General features: G+C 50.2%; 1 protein-coding gene and 1 non-coding gene across 5 annotated transcripts; one reads left to right on the top strand and one right to left on the bottom strand.

The window, feature by feature from the left end:
- The first annotated feature begins 10 nt into the window (after window positions 1–10).
- Window positions 11–23,943, top strand: ARMC6 (armadillo repeat containing 6). Of its 4 annotated transcripts, none has more exons than XM_054717244.1 (8): window positions 12–389; window positions 9,133–9,301; window positions 10,649–10,731; window positions 18,506–19,079; window positions 20,581–20,726; window positions 21,595–21,726; window positions 22,123–22,303; window positions 23,223–23,943. In XM_054717244.1, the coding sequence occupies exons 2-8, from the start codon at window positions 9,175–9,177 to the stop codon at window positions 23,540–23,542; spliced, it is 1,563 nt and encodes a 520-aa protein (XP_054573219.1). In that variant the 5' UTR covers window positions 12–389; window positions 9,133–9,174; the 3' UTR covers window positions 23,543–23,943. The 4 variants fall into 4 exon arrangements, with proteins under 4 accessions (XP_054573222.1, XP_054573219.1, XP_054573221.1 ...); XM_054717246.1 differs by having other exon boundaries at window positions 14–389; window positions 22,123–22,260; window positions 23,223–23,518; XM_054717245.1 differs by lacking the exon at window positions 12–389 and adding an exon at window positions 399–615.
- Window positions 4,131–4,237, bottom strand: LOC129149586 (U6 spliceosomal RNA). Its single transcript, XR_008556467.1, has one exon. It is a non-coding gene; the product is annotated as a U6 spliceosomal RNA (small nuclear RNA).
- Window positions 23,944–24,638: the final 695 nt, after the last annotated feature.

Below are 24,638 nucleotides of genomic sequence, written 5' to 3'. Positions count from 1 at the left end.
CGCCGCGCCGCGCAGGCGCAGGTCCACCCCGCGCCCCGGTGCGCAAGCGCAGGTGGCCACTGCCGCGCCCTCCCGTACCGGCGCGCTACCTGCTTCTTCTGGGCGGAGGCTCCGAAGGCGAAAAACTTCCTTGCAGGGGTCGCCGATAACTGAGACCAACCTGGAGAAAGCGGCAGAGACACCGCCGCCGCACACCTGTTTGCCTTTTTGGCTTTACTTGCGCTCGCAGTCACCCTGGGTCAATCCGGGTGCGGGTCGCTTAGCTGGGGAAGGCCGAGGAGAGGCGGCGCCAGCGAGCCTGCGCGCTTACGGCGGCCAGAAGGGGCCAGAGGCGGTGCCGCCAGTGACAGACGCGAGCCCCACCTTTCCCACGTGGCCGCGAAGACAGGGTGAGAAGCTGCAGCCGCTGAGACCCCCTCGCGCGCGGGGCGGGGAGTGGGCGCCGCAGGGTCGGGCTGGTGACTGTGGACAGTCCTTGAGGACTTGCTTTTGGAGAATGACTCTTACAGAAGCCGCCGGGGGACAAAACTGCCCCCTTCCCTGGCCTCCGAGGGTTCAGGCCTGTGTACTGAGTGCCCGCTGGTACCCGGCTCCGTCCTAGACAGTGAGAAAAAGGTGAAGAATAAGATGGATTGGGCCCAGCTTTCCTGGAGCTTAAATTTCATTGGGGAGGAGGCTAGACAGTAGGAGCAAATAAATAAATGAACCATGTCGCTCTTGATAGAGATAATATTCAAATAATAAAAAATGCGAAAGGAGGTGGAGGCTGCTAACCAGAGTGATTATGAAGGATGTCCCTTGGGTAGCTGGGAAGAATGAGAAAGAGGCAGGAAGCACAGGTGAGGAGGTCTAGGTAGGAAAAGAGCTGGTAAAGAGACTGGGTTTTGTTTTCCGAGGGTTGGGACACCACGGCAGGATTTTGATCGGGTAAGAAGGTGGTCTCTTGGTGGAGATAGATGCTCAGGGTGTGGCTGGGAGGAAGCAGGCCAGGCCACCCATTGGGAAGGATAGTGCCTGAATAAGGGTGGGTGTAAAGGGTGGAGGAAGATGAATCATTCAAAGTCTCTGATGTTTCCATGTACCATTTTCTTGAACAGAGCTCTGGCTGTCAGATAGGATCTTGTTATTCTTCTCCCCCCCCCCACCCCCCCCCCCGCCTCCAACACCTTGGACCCTCTCTTGGCCCTGGCTTTTCCCCAGGTGACTCTCAGATGACCATCCTCAGGCACCATCTTTCTCATTCGTTCTAGATTGATACTTTTGTGCCCCACCCAGCCTGGTGCTGGACCTAGGAGACCCCATAGGATCTCAGAGATGGTCCCAGAGCCAGACACTGATCTCCCAGCTCAGGGCTGGGCAGAGGGAGGTTTGTGGGGTGAGGTGGGGTGGGGGATGCAGAGCAAGGTCAGAGGGCACAGGCTCTATCTGAGTAGCTAGGGAAGGCTCCCAGGGGGAGGTGGCCTGGAAGGGCTGGTGGAGATGCAGGAGGGGCAAGTTCCTAAAGGGTACCCGAGCCAAGAGGGTTTCTTAGCTTCGCACAAGAAATAATTCAAGATACGAGCCAGTCAAGAGGTTAGAGTGGAAGCCATTTTATTGAGCAGAGAGGACAAGCAAGAAGAGCTACTCCACAGGCAGGGTGGTGGGCTCTCCTTAAAAGAGAAGGAAGCGAGACCCCCAACTGTCTCTAGAGGTTGAGCTTATATGTTTGTAGTTTCTATGGAAAATTACTGGTATGGGGAAATAAAGAGTGGAAAAACAGGATTAACTTTAACCTTCACAAGGTATATTTTGTGGTCTGTTTTTCTTTTATGGTATGGCTAAATGATAATGTATGGGTGAGTAGATATTAACCAGTCTTCGCAGGAATTTTTTTGTTCCAGAGGCTCCTTGTGGTCTGCTTGCATCTCTGGTCAGCCAAGTTCTGTCAAACAACATGTAGGAGGCCCCTGACTTAACTTTGACTTTTGTTAATTTATGAAGTTCTCGTGTACCTCTCCTATATTAGAAGTTCCTTAGACTAGAGGACCAGGTGAAGGAAAGATGTTATGAGGCAGGATAGATAGCATGATGGCCAGGCCTTTTACTGCCTGTATGACCAATGGTGGGTTCTTCCCTCTCTAAGATTCAGATTCCTCATCTGTAAAGTATGCATCCTCCACCCACCCACCCCTTTTAAAATTATTTTAGAGAAAGGAAGGGGACAGAGAAACATCAATTTGTTGTCCCACATATTTATGCATTCATTGATTGATTCTTGTATGCGCCCTGACTGGGGCTCGAACCCCTAATCTCGGAACGATGTTTTAACCAGTTGACCTACCTGACCAGGGCAGTGTGCATTCCCTTTTACAACTGTGCCTTTGTGACAGGGTGGCTACTCACCGCAGGGTCTGAAGCATGATCAGTGTGATGGAAGCAGTGTCGAATGGCAGAGTCAGGAGTGGCAGGCACCAGCTTGGAAGTTTCTGGTTCCTTGGAGCTGACCATAGAACACCATCCCCAGCCTGGACTTCCCACTGAGAAACTATCTCAAAACAGAAAATCCTTATTGTTTTCCTTCACTTTTGACTTTAGCAACCCCTGAACAGACTACTTGTTCTGGGGCAGAAAGGAGTGGGAACTGTCTGCAAGGGAGGGAAACAAGGTGGGCTATTTGATGCCCTTCCACTCCCTACATCCACAAATAAATTGGCTACATTACCTCTTAAGCAACAAAGGAAAGGAACTAATAAGTAACATTTATTAAGCTCTTACTCTATGCCAGATCCTGTTCTAAGTGCTTTTTAAGAATTGACTGGTTGAATTTTCACTATAGCCCTATGAGGTAGATTCTGCATTTACCCCTGTATCACCCATGAGGGAATTGAAGAAGGAGGTTACATGGAGGGTTTGGGATTTGAGTGCTACCCCCTGCCGGCCCCAGAGCCTGTCTTCCTCCCCGCTGGTGTGTCTGCACAAACATAGAATATTCACATCCTGTGCCACCTCCGTAAAAAGGAGCATGGGCTAGAGTGGCCTGTTTCCACAGAGCCCAATTTGCCCTTGGATTTTTGCCACAATCCAGTACCACTGTCCTAGTGTCCCCGTATCTTTGTCCTCCTGACACACTTTCTGTGTTGTGTGATTCTAGATTGGACCTGTGATCAGAAACAAATTGTTTTAAAAGACCGTATTCAGGCAATTGAGGAATTCGATCAGGGATTGTTAGATCTAGAGCTGTGCTGTTTAATAAGGCAGCACCGCATCACTTAAAGCTATTTACATTAAAATGAATTACAAATAAGTAAAGGTACACGTTCAGTTTCTCAGTTGCACTAGTTACATTTCAACTGTTCAATCCCACATGGACTGCACAGATATATAACACTGTCATTGCACAGAGTTCCACTGGATGCGTGGTCAGATTCAGGTCAGGTTTTGGCAGGATGACTTCACAGGTGCATTTCGTCTGGGCAGGAGGTAGGTGGTGTTGAGTTTTTCTTTTGATATGAAATCATGCAATGGACACATACTGTGCACCTGATGTCAGCATCAGTTTTACACCTCATAGTTTTGCAACCTTCAAGGATCATTGTCTAGATCTGTTCTGTTTGGTCGATTAGCTGAGATTCAGTTATAAGGCAGAACTTTCCTTCATCCTCTCTTTATAACTTGGTACCCACTTGTATGAGGGAAGCAGGATAAATGCTGAATTCTTGCCAGTTTACAGAAGAATGAGCTGGGTTTGTTTTAGTACTATTATGAATGCACAGATTTTGATTTTGATATCTATTGGGCTTTTAAAATTTTATTATTATATTTTAATCCTCATCTGAGGAGTGAGGGTATTTTTTCCATTGATTTTTTTTATAGAGTGAAAGGGAGGGGGTAGAGGGGGAGAGAAAAAGAGAGAGAGAGAGAGAGAGAGAGAGAGAGAGAGAGAGAGAAGAGGGAGGAACCCTTGACAGGAAATTGAACCTGAGACCCTCTGGTGAGTAGGCTGACACTCTAACCATTGAGCACACTGGCCAGGGCTGGACTTTTTTTTTTTTTTTTTAATGCTCACTTGTCTCATCTTTAGCTAGGGGCACCGCTTAGGGTTTGCTCTCAAGTCCTTTGACATGACTTCTTTATTTTATTTTATTCTTTTTTAAAATATGGAACGCTTGACAAATTTGCATGCCATCCTTGCATAGGGGCCGTGCTAGTCTTCTCTGTATCATTCCAATTTTAGTGAGTATGCTGCTGAAGTGAGCACTGACATGACTTCTTTTTTTTATATATATATATATATTTTTTAATATATTTTTATTGATTTTTTTACAGAGAGGAAGGGAGAAAGATAGAGAGCTAGAAACATCGATGAGAGAGAAACATCGATCAGCTGCCTTCTGCACACCTCCCACTGGGGATGTGCCTGCAACCAAGGTACGTGCCCCTGACCGGAATCGAACCTGGGACCCCTCAGTCCGCAGGCTGACGCTCTATCCACTGAGCCAAACTGGCTTCGGCTGACATGACTTCTTTAGAAGCTTCCTTACATTCTGCTCTCACAAGATGCTCCTGGTTCCCCTGGCCTATTTCCTGCCCAGAACTGGAATCAGCCATTTCTCCAGGAGTCCTGGTTATGGTAGTTTGAGGCCACAGTTGTGCTTGGAGTGCTTATTGCTGCTGTGGTGTCATTTCCTCTAGGCATTTTCAGTTGATATAACTATAAAAATGGGGGGGGAGTTACTTAAAGGAATATATATCACTAGAGGCCCAATGCATAAAGATTCATGCACTCGGGGGCATCCCTCAGCCCAACCACCCTCTCATAATCCAGGACCCCTCGGGTAGGGTCCCTAGGCCTGGCCTGAGATCAGGGCCTATTGGGTTTTTCTTCCCTGGGCTGCAGGCAGTTGGCCCCACACCTCGCAGCTGCCACTGCTTGCCATCAGTGCAGCACTGCCTCCCCTCCCCTGCCACCGGTGGCCTCCCTCTGCAGGCAACAGGCTGGGGTGCAATGGTTTGGCTGGCCTGGGCCTCCCTCTTTCTTTGCTGGGGGGTGGGGCCAGCCATGCAAGGGGCTGTCTGCCTACCTGATTGCCCCTAACCGCTCACCTACCTGCCTGATCACCCCTAACCACTGGTCTGCCTACCTGATCACCCCTATCCACTCTGCCTGCCTGCCTGATTGCCCCTAACAGCTTGCTTGGGGGCGGGGCCAGCCCATTGAGGGTGTGTCTGCCTACCTGATCACCCCTACCGCTGGTCTCCCTACCTGATCTCCCCTAACCACTTGCCTGCCTACCTGATCACCCCTAACCACTGGTCTGCCTACCTGATCACCCCTAATCCCTCTGCCTGCCTGCCTGATTGCCCCTAACCATTTGCTTGGGGGCGGGGCCAGCACTGACTTCCAGTTGGTCAGCCTCTGGTTGTCGCAGGAGCCGACCGCCAGTTGCCTGCCATCCATCGCAGGATCCCCGCTGGTTTCCTGGTGGGCGTGGCTCGTGGGCATGGCTGGTGGGTGTAGCGAAGGTACAGTCAATTTGCATATTACTCTATTATTAGGTAGGATAAGTTTGTATTGATATTTCCAGTTCAGATTTTAAAATTCTGAGTTTTTACTTCTTTGATTTTCTTATTTTAGAATCTTTTTTCTTTTATGCTGGCACCTAATGACATAAACCTTATTACTTATTTGCTACACCTACAATAGTTTCATAATAACATTAGTAATGTAGATTTTCTTTTGTATTTTATACTATCCTTAGCATATCTATATATATAAAAAGGCAGTGACTGTAACGACTGAAGGTCCACTGAACACCGGAAGTCAGTCCTGCAGTCAGTGCTGGGTTGCCTTGGTGACCCAGCACTGACTGCTGCCGCTGCAGGTGCAGAGACCCAGCACTGACTGCTGAGGAGGCTGCGGATCAGGCCCAGAGAGAAGCCTGGAGAGAGAAGCAGGGTCTGATCTGTAGCCTCCATAGCAGCTGTTGAACAGCCCTTGCCTCTCTCTTTCTCTCTGGGCCTGGCCAGCAGCGTGCCTCTCTTCCTCTCCAGGCCTCCGTGTGGGGGCTGCTGATCAGCCCTGCCTCTCTGATCAGGTCCGGAGATAGGCCCAGAGACGCTGACTGGCATAGAAACTGACCAGTCAGAACCTAATCTGGGTGAACTGCGAAGGCAGAACCTAAGGTGGGGGCTGAGGAGGGGTTTTAAGGCAGTTGGTGGTGAGATCAGGCCGGCAGGGGAGGGCCATTGGGGCGAGATCAGGTTGGCAGGGGAGGGCAGTTAGGGGTGATCAAACAGGCAGAGGCAGTTAGGGGCGATCAGGCCGGCAGGGGAGGGCAGTTGGGGGTGAGATCAGGTCGGCAGGGGAGGACAATTGGGGGCGAGATCAGGCCGGCAGGGGAGGGCAGTTGGGAGCGAACCAGGCCTGCAGGGGAGGGCAGTTGGGGGCGAGATCAGGCCAGCAGGGGAGAGCAGTTGGGGGCGAGTTCAGGCCAGCAGGGGAGGGCAGTTGGGGGCGAGATCAGGTCGGCAGGGGACGGCAGTTGGGGGCGAGATCAGGCTGGCAGGGGATGGCAGTTGGGGGCGAGATCAGGCCGGCAGGGGAGGGCAGTTGGGGGCGAGATCAGGCCAGCAGGGGAGGGCAGTTGGGAGTGACCAGGCCTGCAGGGGAGGGCAGTTGGGGGTGACCAGGCTGGCAAGGGAGGAAAGTTAGGGGTGACTGGGCCAGCAGGGGAGGGCAGTTGGGGGGGACCAGGCCTGCAGGGGAGGGCAGTTGGGGGTGACCAGGCTGGCAAGGGAGGACAATTAGGGGTGACCAGGCCAGCAGGGGAGAGCAGTTAGGGATGACCAGGCTGGCAAGGGAGGGAAGTTAGGGGTGACTGGGCCAGCAGGGGAGGGCAGTGGGGGGGACCAGGCCTGCAGGGGAGGGCAGTTGGGAGGGACTAGGCCTGCAGGGCAGGGCAGCTGGGGGGGACCAGTCTGGCAGGGGAGGGCAGTTAGGGGCAATTGGGCTGGCAGGGGAGCAGTTAAACGTCGATCAGGCTGGCAGGGGAGTGGTTAGGGGGTGATCAGGCTGGCAGGCAGAAGTGGTTAGGGGCAATCAGTCAGGCAGGCAGGCGAGCGGTTGGGAGCCAGCAGTCCTGGATTGTGAGAGGGATGTCCGACTGCCCTCGAGGGGTCTCAGATTGGAGAGGGTGCAGGCTGGGCTGAGGGACACCCCCCTGCCCTGTGCACGAATTTCGTGCACCAAGCCTCTAGTATATATATAAAAAGCCAGTGTTCCTAACCACTGGAACGACCAAATGACCAGTCGCCATGAGGTGGCATTGACCACTTCTCGGTCCCTTCTCTTCCCCCGCCGGCCTGTGAGCAGGGGCAGGGCAGGACTGGTGACTGGTGAGCGGGCTGAACTGCTGACCTCTTGGTCCCTTCCCCCAGCCTGCAGGCTCCAATGGATCAGCGATGGTGAATGGGGGAATTGGGGTGGGTGGCGGGAGGACTGGCTGGCTGTCAGAACTTTGGGATCACCAGCTCATCCCTGGCTGCTTGGGGGCTCAGGCCTGTGGGAAAGTGGGCGCCATCAACTTCACCTCCATGCGTGTGTGCTGGGCCAACCGCTGATGGAACGCGCTGCCAGCTTGGGGCCGCTCACGCTGGGGTGGGTAGGTTGTGGGCCCGCCCTGCAGCCTCTGTCAGTGCTTCAAGCCCCAGCAGCAGTGGCAGCAGCAGTGGCAGTGGTGGCGCCTGTGTGAGTGGCCTGAGCAGGCAGTACATTCCATCAGCAGCCGGCCAAGCACATGCGCATCGAGGTGAAGTCTCCAGTGCCCGCTTTCCTGCAGGCCTGAGCCCCAGAGCAGCCAGGGATGAGCTGGTGATCCCAATGGCATGATAGCCCAGCAGCAGAGGCGGCGTTCGGCCTGGGTACTGGCGAGTGGGCAGAAGATGGCCCTCATTGCAGGAGGCTAGGCCTAGGGGCCCTACCCACATTATTTAATCATGCACTGGGCCTCTAGTATACTAATAAGAATGTACGGTCATATCACTGTGTTTTAAAATTACATGAAGGGGTCTGATCAGCACAGGTACACTCTTAGATTTATGGGCTTCATTTTATTCTTGCTTTTTTCGGATTGCTTTTATTTTTATTGGTTTATCTCTTTTTCTAACCACATGAAACATTTATATGGGTTCCAAATTCAAACCTGTAAGACAAGGTAAATTCAGAGAGAACAATCTAGCTTCTAGTACTGTCCTCAGCAACCTTTTCTCTGCCTCTCTTTTCAAGTAACTATTTCTATTAGTTTTTTATTTAGTTTTCCTCTTTGTTAATTACTTTATTAATTTTTATTTAAAAACCTTATTAGAATAACAGTATATTATTATAACAATACTGGAAGCCCAGTGCATGAAATTCGTGCACTGGTAGGGTCCCTAGCGGCTGCAGGCTACCAGCCGGGTACTCCCTCCCTTCCACCCCGAGGCCTCTGTCCAACTAGTTGAGCCACAATGGCCAGGGCAACATTCTCCCTTTCTTATAAAGTACTAGAGGCCCGGTGCACAAAATTCATGCACTGGGGTGGGGTCCCTCAGCCTGGCCTGTGCCCTCTAGCAGTTCGGGAGCCCTCAGGGATGTGTGCCTGCTAGTTTAGAGTGGGCCTAAGTTGGCAGTCAGACATCCCTCTTGCTGTCTGGGACCCCTCGCTCCTTACTGCTTGGCTCCTGTTCCTTAGCACTGCCACGGATGCAGGAGAGGCTCCTGCCACCGCTGCTGTGCTCGCCAGCTGTGAGCCTGACTTCTGGCTGAGTGGTGCTCCCCCTGTGGGAGCGGACTGACCACCAGGGGGCCGCTCCTGCATTGAGCATCTGCCCCCTGGTGGTCAGTGCGCATCATAGTGACCGGTCGTTCTGGTTGTTCCACTGTAACGGTCACTTAGGCTTTTATTATATAGGTATATAGTAAACTACTTGCCCTCTTCTGCACTTTTAGAAGTTCTAGGGGTGTTGGGATATCACCCTATCCTGTGATCCAGGTTGTAAAATTTTTTCCAGATGTTCGTATGGCTGCAGCCCCAGTAGATACTACTTAAATAGTGGCCAGGCTCCCAACTGCCCTCTTGCCCTCAAAGAAGCTTTCTTCTCACCTTAACTTCTCAGCTCAGGAGCATCTGTTGGGTGCCTACAGCCCATGAGGAAGGGATGAAGATGGCCACCAAGCGCATCACCCAGGAGACCTTTGATGCAGCTGTTCGTGAGAACATCGAGGAGTTTGAGATGGGGCCAGAGGAAGCAGTGACAGAGGCTGTGGAGCAGTTTGAATCACAAGGTAGGGTGGTTTGGCTCGGTCACAGTGCTAATCCAGCTCTTTCCCTGACAGTCCCTTCTGGTCCACTGCTCTTAATGTGTGAGAGTGCTGTCCTGCTGTGGCCCCACCTCACCTGACATGGCAGCCCTGGGCCCTGTACCCTCTCCAAGTTCTGACCTGGGCAGGCTGGCTACCTGCTCCCACCTCCCTGGGTGCCTACCCTCTACTTGCCTGGGCCTTACCCAGACATCTGCAGGGCTGGATACTTCAAGGTGGGCCTCATTTTAATTGTTACTTGTGTGAAGAGGCTTTTCCTGACCAGGTCCCAAGAAACAGGGCCACCTGCCTCCCCGCACCCTGGCTTGAGCTCAAGAAGGCATAAGTGGGTGTCAGTCACCTACCTGTAGAAACAGGTGTCATGCTCAAACCAGGCCACAGAGGGGAGTGGTTTCAAAAAGGGTTATTTAGCCCAGCCAGCTGTGGCTCAGTGGTTGAGCATCGACCTATGAACCAGAAGGTTTGATTCCCAGTCAGGGCACATGCCTGGGCTGTGGGCTCCATTCCCAGTGTGCGAGGCAGCTCATCAATGATTCTTTCTCATCATTGATGTTTCTTTCTCTCTCTCCCTCTCCCATCCTCTCTGAAATCAATTTTAAAAAATATTAAAACAAAACAAAACGGGTTGTTTGTAGTGGCGTGGTTGGGAGTTAGGAGACCCTATAGGCCACGGTAGGGAGCTCTCCCACCCCAGGACAGGCCATGGTCGGGGGCGAGGGTCATTTGACAAAGGGTGAGTCAGGGAGCTGGAAATGAACGCCGGCCCTATCACTCCAGACCAAGAGTCGGATTCCCCACTGGCCAAACCCAGTGAGATGCCAGAGGGCAAGGGAGACCAGGTATTCAGCCTCAGAGGTCAGAGGCTGGTCCTGGGCACAGAGTGGGATATAGTCACTGAATAATGGCTGGAGGAGTACCCAGAAGTATCCTTCCAATGAGGGCAGGGATATAGCCCGGGTGAGGAATAATAGGAGCCCCAAGGGAGAAGGATGTAGGATCCCCTCCCCTTTTAGCCCACCAGACAGAAGGTGCCTCTCGCTGCAGTGATGGCATGCAGCCTCACCACTGTTCTACTCCCATTGGCTGGACAGGGCTGAGGAGTAAAGACCCACCCCCTTCACCTCGCACCTCCATATGGACATGGCTGCTAAGCCTGGCCTCTGTGGGGAGGGGATGGGATGGGGACCTACGGAGATCCCAGAATTCCTCCTGAGTGGGTGGGACCAGCAGAAGGGACATGAGGTGTGATCCTGGCAGGCCCGCCGGGATGATGGCTGTAACTTGTTTCCTCACTCCTCCACCCCCCTGCAGGGGTCGAACTGAGCAACATTATAAAGATGGCACCCAAAATCTCTGCAGATGGACTTCAGGAGCCTATACACGACATCCTGCAGGTAGGAGGGAGTGGCCCATGTGGGCAGGGCTGACCTTACGTGCCTGTTCCCATACACGTCACCTTGTAATAGTCTGTCAGAGGCACCTTTTCCCTGGTTTCCACTCGGCACATATAGGCTCTGAAGGTCAGGGAATGGCCAGTGTTTGCAGGTGGGCCTGAGTTTGCATCTAGGGCTCCCTGAGTCCATGTCTGAGAGTCTGCAAATGTAAGACTAGGAATTGACTTTAACATGTAGCTTTTAGGTAAAGGACATCCCTCTCAGTTGACTCCTGCAGCCAAGACTCACTGTGACAGTAGGAGTTCCAAAAATTTCAAGATTGATAGCTGGTTTGAGTAACACCCTAGATAAATGCTCCCAAACAATAAAAACCCTATTGGGGCTGAAGGACTGAAAATTTTGTGGTGACACACCAACATGTATGTTAGGGAAGGCCCCACAGGTGGATGTGGACTTACTCCAGAGGAGCCTGACTCAGATCGCTGAGAGAGATGCCCACTTAGGGAGAGGAGTACTAGGGCTACTGAACACAAGGTTTTTCTAAAGAAATATGTCCCGGGAGGGTCAGGTAATTCTCCCCCCTCTTACCTCCCAATCAATACTTGATGTTAATGAAGAGTTGCGAACACAAGGTTTTTCTAAAGAAATATGTCCCAGGAGGGCCAGGTAATTCTCCCCCATCTTCCCCCCAATCAATACTTGATGTTAATGAAGAGTTGCAGAACAGCCAGTCTCTCCAAGATCTTTTCTTCCATCATTAGCTGAAGCCTCTCCCAGTATACTGTGCTGCTGATGTCCAGAACAATCTCATTGCCTGCAGGTGGGACCTAGTGCTGCAGATGGTTCAGGGAAGCTGCATAGAGGATGATGTACACAATGAAGTTACCAGTAAACCATAGCTTAAGTTCAGTCCCCGACTGTCTTTTTCTGCTCTGTAGTCCAGAAACATTTCTTTAAAAGCCAGAAAGTTGGTAAACATGAGCAGCATGTCAGATATGTCACCAGCAACTTCACCTTTATGGTGTTGTAAAGTTGTTGCAAAAGCTGCCATGTTAAATTGAGGAATCTGTTCCAGCAGCTGTTCTTCAATATACTTTTCTACCAAAGAAATATCCATTTAAAATAGGCATGTAGGTGAGTTTATTATCTTCTGTGTCTTCAAACTCCTGGTAGTACTTGTCCATGAAATTTTTCTATGATAACTGTAACTCATCATCCATGATAATGTTCTCTAAATATCCAACCACAGCATCAAAGTCTGCATGCGGTGGAAGAAGATAGTGCTGAGTTCTTATTCTAGAGCATCCATTGCTGCTGCTGCTGCATCTACCGCATGTGGGCCCAACCTTCATTCTGCCCCAACTGGCATCGGGGAGTCCTTACTGCTGAGGCCACGGCTGGGTCATGGCCCAGCTATGCGCCAGCTGGGCCTCTCTGCCTGGCGAGGCATCTGCATGAGTCGCCGCAGCCACTGCGTGGGCCTGGCGGCAGTTAGGCAGTTATTGACCTCTGGTTCTGCTGTGTTGATAGTACCACCCTGAAGGGTGTATGTTATCTCATGGTTTTGATTTGCGTTTCCCTGGTAATCAGTGATGTGGAGCACCTTTTCCTGTGCTCCTAGGCCACTTGTGAGCTTTCTTTGGAGGAATGCCTATTTAGGTCACTGCTTTGGTTTTAACTTATTTCTGAATATTTTGTTTCATTATAACATATACTCAGTTAAATCCACAAATCAGCTCTGTGAGGATTGATTGACAGGCATCCTTGCCTTTCAGGACAGTTGAGCAAAATCAAAACCCTTTGGGCTGATGGTGTCTGTAGAACTGTGCTCACTGGGTGGGGTACAAATGATTTCAGGAGTTCTAGTAGCATAGGTTTGTATTTTTAAAATTGAATTTATTGGAGTTACATTGGTGAATAAAATGAATAGGTTTAAGGTATACAATTCTATAATTCATCTGTATATTGTGTTGTGTGTTCACCACCCCAAGTCATGTCTCTCCTTTACCCTCTCCTGTCTCCACCCACCCCCATTTCCCTCTGGTAATGATCATACTGTTGCCTGTCTATGAGGGGTTTTTTGTTGGTGGTGGGTTTTTGCTTACTGGTAATTCCTTCACCTTTTTCACCCAGTACCCGTACTCCCTCTCCTGTGACAGCTATGAGTCTGTTTCTATTTTGTTTATTTTGTTCATTAGATTCCATTTATAACTGAAATCATATGGTATTTGTTTTTCTCTGACTGACTTAATTTTTTTTCCAATTTTTTTAATTAAGGTATTATATGTGTACATATATTACCATTGCCACCTCCCACCCCACTCCCATATATGCCCTCACCCCCCAGAGTTTTGCATCCGTTGGTTATGCTTATATGCATGCATACAAGTCCTTTGATTGATCTCTTATCTCCCCCACCTCTCCCTAACTTTCCCCCTATAATTTGACTGACTGACTTAATTTCATTAAGCGTAATACTCTTCAGATCCATCCATGCTGTTGCCAGAAGGAAGTGGCAAGAAATATTCAAAGTGATGAATATTTTTCTACTCTGTAGTCCAGAAACATTTCTGGACTGAAATGTGAAATGAATGAGAGAGATAAGATTTCCTTTTTTATGGCTGAGTAGTATTCCATTAAAAATTTTAAAATCATTTTTTAATTTTTCAGTTACAGTTGACATACAATATTATATTAGTTTCAGGTGTACACCCCAGTAATTAGGCATTATAAAACCTATTAAGTGATCATCCCAAAAATTCTCATACCCATATGACCCCATACATGGTTATTATAATATTACTAGAGGCCTGGAGCATAGATTCGTGCACCGTTGGGGTCCCTTGGCCTGGTCTGCGGGAATTGGGCTGAAACCGGCTCTCCGACATCCCCTATGAGGTCCTGGATTGAGAGAGGGTGCAGGCAAGGCTGAGGGACCCTACCGGTGCATGATCGGGGCTGGGAAGGGACTGTGGGAGGGCTCTAGGGCGTGTCCAGCTGTCTTAACCAGTCCCGATCAGGGCTGGTCGGCCGGGGAGGGACCGTGGGAAGTTGGCCGGCCGGGGAGGGACCATGGGAGGGCCAGGGAGAGTCCAGCCTGTCTTGCCCAGTCCCGATCGGGGCCCAAGAGGGATGATGGGAGGGCTCCAGGGCATGTCCGGCCCATCTCACCCAGGCCCGATTGGCTGGACCCCATCAACAAGCTAACCTACTGGTCAGAGTGTTTGCCCCCTGGTGGTCAGTGTGGTGGAACGGTCGCTTAGGTTTTTATATATATGGATTGATTGTATTCCCTATGCTGTACTTTACATCCCCATTACTACACTATAACTACTACTTTGTGCTTCTAAATCCCTTCACCTTTTTCACCCATCTCCCCAACTCCTCTCCCATCTGGCAACTGTCAAAATGTTCTCTGTATCTGTGAGTCTGTTTTTGTTCTGCTTGTTTATTTATTTTGATTTTTAAATTCAATTGTTGATAGATATGTATTTATTGCCATTTTATTGTTCATATATTTTTAAAAATATTTTATTGATTTTTTTACAGAGAGGAAGGGAAAGGGATAGAGAGTTAGAAACATCGATGAGAGAGAAATATCGATCAGCTGCCTCCTGCACACCTCCTACTCGGGATGTACCCACAACCAAGGTACATGCCCTTGACCGGAATCGAACCTGGGACCCTTGAGTCCGCAGGCCGACGTTCTATCCACTGAGCCAAACCAGTTATGGCTTATTGTTCATATTTTTTATCTTTTTCTTTCTTCTTTTTAAAGAAGACCCTTTAACATTCCATGTAATACTAGTTTGGTAGTGATGAACATCTTTATCTTTTTCTTATCTGTGAAGCTGTTTATCTGACCTTCAATTCTAAGTGATAGCTTTGCTGGGTAGAGTAATCTTGGCTGTAGGTACTTGGTTTTCATCACTTTGAATATTTCTTGCCACTTCCTTCTGGCCTGCAAAGTTTCTGTTGAGAAATCAGTGGGCAGTCATATCAGTGCTTCCATATGAGAAAAGGTAACTGCTTTTCTCTTGCTGTGTTTTTTTTTTTTTTAAAAAATATATATATATTTTATTGATTTTTTACAGAGAGGAAGGGAGAGGGATAGAGAGTTAGAAACATCGATCAGCTGCCTCTTGCATACCCCCTACTGGGGATGTGCCCGCAACCAATGTACATGCCCTTGACCGGAATCGAACCTGGGACCTTTCAGTCTGCAGGTCGACGCTCTATCCACTGAGCCAAACCGGTTTTGGCTCTCTTGCTGTTTTTAAGATTCTCTCTGTCTTTAACCTTTGGCATTTTATTTTATTTATTTATTTTTTAATATATTTCTTTATTGATTTCAGAGAGGAAGGGAGAAGGAGAGAGAGAAACATCAATGATGAGAGAGAATCATTGATCAGCTGCCTCCTGCACGCCCCCCACTGGGGATCGAGCCTGCAACCCAGGCATGTGCCCTTGGCCGGGATCGAACCTGGGACCCTTCAGTCCGCAGGCAGATGCTCTATCCACTGAGCCAAGCCGGCCAGGGCTAACCTTTGGCATTTTAATTATAATGTGTCTTGGTGTGGGCCTCCTTGGGTTCATCTTGTTTGGGACTCTCTGTGCTTCCTGGACTTACATGTCTATTTCTTTCACCAGGTTAAGGGAAGTTTTCTGTTATTATTTTTTCAAATAGGTTTTTAATATCTTGCTCCCTCTCTTTTCCTTCTAGCACCCCATGATGCTTGAAATTGTCCCAGAGACTCCTTACACTATCTTCATCTTTTTGGATTATTTTTCTTTTTGCTGTTCTGATTGGGTGTGTTTTTGCTTCCTCATATTCCAAATTGTTGATTTGATTCTCAGGATCCTCTACTGTAAATTATTCTTTTAAAATTTTTTTTTATTTTTATTGATTTTTTACAGAGGAAGGGAGAGGGATAGAGAGTTAGAAACATCGATGAGAGAGAAACATCGAGCAGCTGCCTCCTGCACACCCCCTACTGAGGATGTGCCCGCAACCAAGGTACATGCCCTTGACCGGAATCGAACCCGCAGGCCGACGCTCTATCCACTGAGCCAAACCGGTTTTGGCTGTAAATTATTCTTCATTTCAGTCCCCTGTAAATTATTCTTCATTTCAGTTAGTGTATCTTTCATTTCTGACTGGTCCTTTGTTATGTTGTTGATTTTCTCACAAAGTTCCTTCAAGTTCTTACTAAGTTTCTTGAAATTCTCCTTAAGTTCCTGAAGCATCTTATAACTGTTGCTTTGAACTCTGTATCTGGTAGTTTTCTTGCTTCGATTTCATTTAGGGTTTTTTTCCTGGAGAATCTTTCATTTGTGACAGTTTTCTTTGTCTCTGCATTTTGGCTGCTTCCTTGTATTTGTTTCTATATATTAGGTAGATCTGCTTTGTCTCCTGGACTTGGTAGAGTGGCTTTGAGTAGTAGGTGTCCTGTAGGGCCCAGTGGCTCAACCTGCCCACTCACCTGAGATGGGCACTCCAGGTGCTCCCCTGTGTGAGCTGTGTGCACTGTCCTGTTGTAGCCAAGCCTTAATTGATGTTGACATCACTGGGAGAGATTGATCCCCAGGCCAATTGGTTGTGAGGATCAGCTGCAACTAGAGCTGAAGAGCTGCTATGCAGGAACCGACCCATGGAGCAGGACTTTCTTTATTGGGGCTTTGGTACTCACCGAGTCCCCCTTGAGTGTGTCACTTGTGGAAGTGGTAAGGTTGTAATCTGGCATGTCTGAAGCTGATCATCAGGTGCACTTGCTCTGGGGCCTCTGGGAGGTAGAAAGTCAGCCACTACCTGTGCCCTGCCCAGGGTCACTCAGCAGGAGCTACAAAGCACTCTGCAGATGGCTGCTACTTGTGTTGGGTTTGGAGGTGTCCAGGAGAGGCAAACCTCTGAATCAAGGAAAGCTGCTGCTAGTGCTGGACCTGGGGCCATTTATTGAGAGATATGGGGTATGCTGAGGCCAGCTGCAGCTTAAGAGATTTTAGGAAAGTCCAAAGCATGAGGCAAGAGAGGCCAGTTGTATGGCAAAGCCCCTGGAAATGGCTTAGATGAGCCTGCAAGTAGGGAGATGCAGGGTCTCAGGGAATCACCAGGGCGGGCAAAAGTGTGAACCTGGCTGATGGAGATTTAGGTACTGCCCCTGCCTGTTAGCTCTGTGGTGGGGAGGACTCGTCAGAGAAACAATGGCCTCTGCCAGCACTTCTCTCTGGGGGAAAGCTGCCCCTCCAGCTCTTGCCCTGATTCCAGACAAGTTAGTTCCTCCCTGTATGTCCCTGGTTTCTTTCAAGTTGCTACCCTGGGTGTGGGCCCTTTAAGAGGAACTGCCTTAGGGCTACAGCAACCTCCTTGTCACTCAGCCACAATCCCTGCTGGTTTAAAATTTTTATTTATTTATTTATTATTGATTTCAGAGAGGAAGGGAGAGGGAAAGAGAGATAGAAACATCAATGAGAGAGAATCATTGATTGGCTGCCTCTTGTACATCCCCTACTGGGGATCGAGCCTGCAACCCGAACATATGCCCTGACCGGAATCGAACCATGACCTCCTGGTTCATAGGCAGACACTCAACCACTGAGCCACGCTGGCCAGGGCTGTACCACAGCTTTTTATTTATTTTATTTTTCTTGATTTCAGAGAAAAAGGGAGAGAGAGAAACATCAATGATGAGAGAGAATCATTGATTGGCTGCCTCCTGCATGCCCTCTCCTGGGGACTGAGGCCACAACATGGGCATGTGCCTTGACTGGGAATCCAACTGACCTCTTGATTCATAGGTCAACCCTCATCCACTGAGCCACACCTACCGGTTGTGGCTCATCTACTGATTGTCACTTGGGCTGCTTCCAAATCTTGGCTATTGTAAATAATGTTGCATTGAACATGGGGGTCCATCTATTCTTTCCAATTATTGTTTTAGGTTTCTTCAGGTAAATTCCCAGAAGTGTTATTGCTGTGTCATAAGGCAGTTCCATTTTTTTTTTTTTTGAGGTAACTGCATACTGCTTTTCACAGTGTTCCACCAATCTGCATTCCTACCAACAGTGCACAAGGGTTCCCTTTTCTCCACATCCTCACCAACAGTTGTTTGTTGATTTATTGATGATAGTCATTTTGACAGGTGTGTGTGGGTTTGTCTTAAGGCTCCTGTTCAGGCAGGCACTGAGGTCATGGAGTTGAATTGCAGCTAGACTTTTCTGTCCTGTTCAGATTTTTTTTTTTCATTATTATTTTCCCCCAGGTGCTTAGAGTTGAATTTGAGTGAATCAGCTCTGTGTACAGTATGGTTTTATTTGGCAGATGCTCAGAAAATATTTGTGGAGTGAATAAGAGATAAACAGGAGACATGGTGTGGGCATTGGAGAGCTGGCCATTGGAGGGTGTATCAGTTAGTTATGGCTTATAACAACAGCCATTTTATTGTTTCTTATGATTTTACTGGGTTGACTGAGTTCAGTTGGACAGCTCTGTTTGTTTTGCTTGGGATCTCACATGCAGTGGCAGCCATGGCTGGGATGTTTAATACATCTGCACTGGTATGTGTGGCTCCTTGGCAAGGACACTGAGAGGCCTGGACCTTGACTTCTCTGTGGCCTATGAAACTCAAGGCTCCTAAAAGCACAGGTATAGAAGCTGACATGGCTGGAACTGGCCCCACAGAACTTCCAGTGTAGGCCCAGACCTCAGGGGTACAGCACTGTCACTATGGCCCTCTTTGGACTGAGATGACACTGAGGTTTCTCCCATGTTTTCTAGATCCTGGAAGACCTGCGGAAGTCTGTGGCCTGCTATTACCCCCAGGAGGTGTCAGCACAACTTACCCGCTTTTGTGAGCAATGCAAGCAGCACAAGGCCTGCCGCTTTCTGGCAGCTCAGAAGGGTGCCTACCCCATTCTACTTGCTGTCTGGAAGCTGGCTGCAACGGGTGACCAGGGACTTCTGCTCCAGGCTCTCAACGCCCTATCAGCACTGATCAATGGCCAGCCCGACCTCTTGGACACTCAGGGCCTAAAGCTGCTGGTGGCCACTCTGGACCAGAATGCCGATGTGGCTGATCTGATTTGCTCTGGGATCCGCTGCATACGCCATGCCTGCCTGAAACATGAGCAGAATCGGCAGAGTCTGGTGAAGGCTGGTGTGCTGCCCCTATTAACTGGTGCCATTGTCAGGCACAGCGGCTGTGCCGACGTGGTCAGGGAGGCCTCTTGGGCCCTCCGCATCATGACTTTTGATGATGACATTCGTGTGCCCTTTGGCAACTCCCATGACCACGCTAAGATGATCGTGCAGGAGAACGGAGGCTTGAAGGTGCTCATTGAGGCTGCCAAAGGTAGGAACAGGTGTGGTTAGAGTCAGGGCCTAGAGCTGCTTCAGGCATAGCATGGCTGGCTCTAGGCTCCACTTGGGTCTCTTGGCTTCATCCTACCTGCATGGTAGCCCTTATGGAACAGTATCCTTACTCCTAGTTGTTCCAGGAGAGCCAGCACTCTTTGGCCAGGACCAAGTCCTGTGGGCATGTCTAAAGCCATTTGGGGAAGGGACTCAGCTCTGTCCAACCAGATTGAGAGTGGGGAAGAGCTCCCCAAAGGGAAAACAAGGGTGTTTCCCAAAGATGGGGGAAGTATTGCTGGCATTCACTATGGGCAGTTCACACTTTGGATCACACTTGGCCACAAATTCTTGTGCACATATGTGTTCCTAACTCCAGGGTAACCATGAGCCCGCCATGGGAGGTTGCAACACTGACATTCATACCTCAAAGCACCAGCTCCCATCCACTGCACCCACCAAAAAAGGCCTGACAGGTCTGGTGTACTGAAGGTGCTAGAAAAATGAGTTCCCTTTCCCCACTGGCTCTTGTCTTGTCTGCCAGAGAGAGGGGCCTGCCTCAGTCTCCCCTCCAAACCCCTGGAGAGAGTGGAAACAGGTCTTAATCATCTTGGAAGTCAGGCTGCTTTTTTGAGGGGTCATTTGCATTTTCCTGTTTATTTACAGGAGCTCGTTTTTGTCAGGGTTCTATCAGAGAGACACAACCAGTAGGATATGTGGGTATATAAAGAGTTATTGCAAGGAGTTGGCTAATGTGGGGCTTTCGAGTCTGAAATCCGTGGGGCAGGAACCGACACCACACTCCACAGGGGTGCTTTTTCCTCCTCAGGAAGACCTCAGTTTCTCTGGTAAGGTCTTCAGCTGATGAGACCATCCAGGGTCCACTCCTTTACTTAAAGGCAGATGGATATCACCATGTCTAGAGAACACCTTCAGGGCACATCAGATTAGCGCTCAGGGAGTCACTGGGGCACACGAACTCACTATCACATTAATTCTGCATAGATTATGGCTCTCCATCCCTTCCCCAGGAGAGGCCTCAGTGCAGCCTCCTCCGTGTGCCTCTGAACTTGGTCTTCACAACTGTTCAGTTCTGCCGTCAACTCTATCCATATGTCTCTCTACAGTTTCTGGGTTTCCTGTTATACTTAGAAAGGTCATTCCCACCCCAAGATCATAAAAATAGCCTCGATGTTTTATTATGGCATTATTATGGTGTGTTTTATTTTTAGGTATTACCATCAATTGGTCTGGAATTTAGCTGGGGCACAGTGAAGAGGTGGGGGGAGCAGGGCATCCAGTGTCTTCCACAGCAGCCAGCAGGGGGCACTGCAGGTCCATACTGCCCATGGTGTTCACTGGGGCTCTCCTGGTTTAGGAAGCCACCCTGCCAGGCAGAGAGAGGGTGGAGCAGGATTCGAACCAGGACTGCTGGCTCAGAGCTGTGGCTGTTCCTCTGCTCCTTCCTCATCCCCACAGTTCCTCTCCCTCCCTCTCTGCAGCATTCCATGACAACCCCAGCGTCCTGAGTGAGCTCTGCAGCACTTTGTCCCATCTGACTGTTCGCAACGAGTTCTGTCAAGAGGTCGTAGACCTCGGGGGCCTTGGCATCCTGGTGGCCCTATTGGCCAACTGCAACAACCATCAGGTGGGCATCCAGAGCTGTCATAAAGTGCAACGTCCCCTCACCCTGATTTCAATTTGACATTGTTCTCCATGCCTGGGAAAGTCTTCAGCCTCTCAGGGAACTTGTCCCTTTGGGCTCCTGCCAACCATACAAGCCTGTATGAGGACAGGCCTGGCCTGTCTGCTGATTCCAAAACCAAAATGTGTTTCTACTTCTCATTGACCCATAGGTGGGAAATAAAGTTTTGGGGCAGACAAACCCACCCCACCCTTCCTTACTGTCCTCTAGTACCTTTACTAGTATATTTTCTACCAGGAGTAGGAGGGACAGGAGTGGGTGTTGCCAGGGCTAACCCAGACCTCAGCTCAGCTGTGTGATACTTGAGTGAGGCCCACTCCTCACTTCCTGGGCTTTCCTTTCTGTATAACAGGTCAGGGACCCCTGACCATCATTAATTCAACCCCCTCACCACATGTCCAGCCTAGGGCCAGGGATCCTGGCTGCTACCAGCAATGATCTTGCTGTCTCTGACCCAGTCAGTGACAGCAGCCAGTCAAGTCAATCACTGCAGCCAAGGCCAAGGAGACCTGGTATTCTGATTGCTGAGCTGAGCCATTGCTTTCTCTGTGGGGGTTAGGGGAGGTATCAAAGTCATTGGAACAACAAGATCTACTTCCCCTGCCTTTTCTATACAGTGAGTAGTAACACAGCTGTTACATGCCGCCTTTGTGCCCCAGGGCAGCCCTAGCTGTTGTTCAGACTGCTTAACAGCCCCAAACCTACCCTCAAGACCCCCTCCCACAATACAGCAACTTAGGAGTTAGCACCTGGTGCAGCAGGAGGGGGGCTGGCTTCACCAGGGTGTGACCCCATTGTGCCCTCCATATAGGACCTTGTGAAGCAAGTGCTGAGTGCCCTGAAGGCCATTGCAGGCAATGATGATGTGAAGGATGCCATTGTCCGTGCAGGTGGGACAGAGTCCATTGTGGCTGCCATGACCCGGCACCTGGCCAGCCCTCAGGTACCTCCAAGGGGCTCATGAGGTGGGACTGTGGATCTGGAATCCCAGCTCAGTCACTATATCTTTGTGATGCTCTTTCCATTTCCTCAACTAGAGATGAGGGAGGGGTAGGGGCAGGGAGAATGAGGGTGGGCAAGGGGTGGGATCAATCAGGCAAGGTTAGGGTGGAGGGGGGTTTGGTGAGTGAGAACCAGGGTAAGCAGAGTGGGAAGGGGGACAGAAGAGCTTGGTTGATGTTTTTGTCCCCCTGTTACTGTTCCTGCTATTGCTGGTCCGGCACACGCCTGGACTGATAGTGGTCTGTTCAGGTGGGGTCTTGGGACACTCACCTGGGAAGTTGGTAATGGTAGGGGTCTGTTGGCCTGGTCTCAGCCATTCCTGTGACCCGTCCTGCAGGTATGCGAGCAGAGCTGTGCAGCCCTGTGTGTCCTGGCCCTGCGCAAGCCAGAGAACAGCCGGATTATTGTGGAGGGCGGTGGTGCTTTGGCTGCACTGGAGGCGATGAAGGCACACCCGAAGGAGGTCGGTGTGCAGGTGGGTACGGAGGAAGTAGGAGAGGCAGAAGCCCGGCATGCAGGTGAGGGGCCAGATGGAGGCCCTCCCAGTCCCTGTCCCCATTCCCATCATGGTCCAAGCCTTGTGGGTTCCTATTCCTTCCCAGCTCCTATAGTTCTGCAGCTATATGCCATCCTCCAGAGTATATTGTCCCTGCTCCTTTATTCTGTGTTTGATCTTTCCTTATAGGCTCTTTATTGGGATCTGGGGAGGAGGAGGGGATGGGGGAGAGCAGATGGGGCTCTGCTGGGATTTGGGGTGGTTCTGCCCGCCTCACTGGGGAGTCTTCAGGGCTGAACTATACATGGAGCCATGCGTACACTGTGGCCTGAAACCCACGCTCTTTTTGCAGCCCCTGGTTCTTCCACCTCTCACATGCACTGGGGCCTCCTCATGATCCTTAGCTACCCCAGGCTGTGGTTCCTATAGGGCCTTGCTCTCCTGGCCCTTCCAGGTCAACATGCCCTTGTCCTTTTCTGACCACCCTGGCTAGGAGCCCCCACACTTCACATACTCATCCACTGGTGGTAGAAGCCTTGTTGGGGTGCTTCTAGGTATCCACACATGGCAGATATGCAGGGTATACTGAAGGAGTACCAATGTAATTGACAGATGGGCTCTGTGCACACCCCCTCTTTATCTTGCTGCCCTCTTCCTCTGGGACCCCTGCCAGACTCTGTGAGACTGAAGATCCATACCTGAGGGATCAGCCCCACCTGCTGAGCATTTGGCCACCCTGGGAAATGGGGGATTAGCTATGCCTTGGGCTGTGGAGATGAAGTGAAGGGATGCATCTGGCCTGATGAGTCATAGCATAGCACCCACCAAATGCTGGTTGTGGTCATCATTGTGTTATGAGGATAACCCCAAGGTCAGAGTGGATCCTACCCTGGGACCCCAAGCACCAGCCTACAGCCTTCATCTTCTGCTCTCCCTTCTAGAAACAGGCCTGCATGCTGATCCGAAACCTAGTGGCCCGCAGCCAGGCCTTCTCACAGCTCATCCTGGATCTGGGGGCCGAAGCACTCATTGTGCAGGCCCGTGTTGCTCACCAAGATTGCGAGGACGTGGCCAAGGCAGCCCTGCGGGACCTGGGGTGCCGTGTAGAGCTCCGAGAGCTGTGGACCGGCCAGAAGGGCAACCTGGCACCATGACCCAGCCTCCTTCTAGATTGCGACTCTGGGTGAGTCGTGTGACTCAGGAAATGGGGAGATCCATGTCCTGCCACTCTGCCTCCCACATTCCTCCCCCAACTCAGTGAGAGCTGTTTCTGATGGGTACCAGCTACAAGCTTGGGAGTGCAAAGGGAGCACTGCTAAGGCATCTACACTGGGTCTTGTGCTCCCATCACCAGCCAACAGTGTTGTTATTACCCATCCTGCCCACTCCCCCAAGCCCTTTCCTACCAGAAGGACCTTCATTGCTTGGGGTGGAGGGCTATCTGAAATTTGGCAGACACACCGGCCAGTCTCAGAGTGGGGCAGGGATCTTGCTCCTGCCTCTTCAAATCCATTCTTGCCTTGATCCTGTTTTTCTCACCTGTAAATGGGTCGAAGACACCTTGTTCTACTGGCAAGAGAGCAGGGACTGAGGCTGGTCCATCTCTGGGGCCCCAGGCCAGCCATTTCTGTGTGGTAATAAAAAGACCTTGCTTGCCCTGGACTGTGTGGCTCAGTTGGATGAGTGTCGTCCCATACACCAAAAGGTAGCTGGTTCAATTTCCTGCCCAGTAGGTGTGTCTTTCATCGATAATGTTTCACTCTCTCTCTCTCTTCCCTCTCCCTTCCTCTCTCAAATAAATAATAAAAATAATATATATATTTTTTAAAAAAAAACACACATTGGTTGAAAAATGGAGGACTCTCTTCCAAGGTCTTTATGCAGGGGTATGGGGCTTTGTAGCCAGTGGTCTCAGATAATGGGAGGAGTGGACGTTTGGGCAGGCCATGGGGTTGCTGAGGAAAGTGAAGTTTTGAGAACAGCTTGGGATCTGATGTTGCTTTCAGACAGGCATATTGCTGGGGCCACAGTTGGCATGAGTATGGGGTTTGCAGGCACCTAGGTTGCTGCTTCTGAGTGTACATCTCCTTGGGGAGCTGAATTGCTTAGCATCCAACCCCCACTCAACTATGTGGCCTGCAGTAAGTGATGTAACCTCTCTGAGCTTTGATTTGATCCTCCATAAAACAGGGAGTGTGTGTAGGGGGAGGCGGGGGGGGGGGGGGGGATAGAGAGCTCACCTTCGATGTTGGAGCAGAGCTGAGACATGGGAGGTGCCTGATTGTCTTAGCTTCACCTTGGTCACCCAGGAGGACACTCTTGTACTCCCCCTCCTGACCACATTGAGATCCTTGCTT

Source organism: Eptesicus fuscus, chromosome 6, assembly GCF_027574615.1.
Source record: "Eptesicus fuscus isolate TK198812 chromosome 6, DD_ASM_mEF_20220401, whole genome shotgun sequence".
In the NCBI taxonomy this organism is placed as follows: domain Eukaryota; kingdom Metazoa; phylum Chordata; class Mammalia; order Chiroptera; family Vespertilionidae; genus Eptesicus; species Eptesicus fuscus.
The sequence above is the reverse complement of the archived record's forward strand: the minus strand, read 5'-3'. Positions and strand labels throughout refer to the sequence as shown.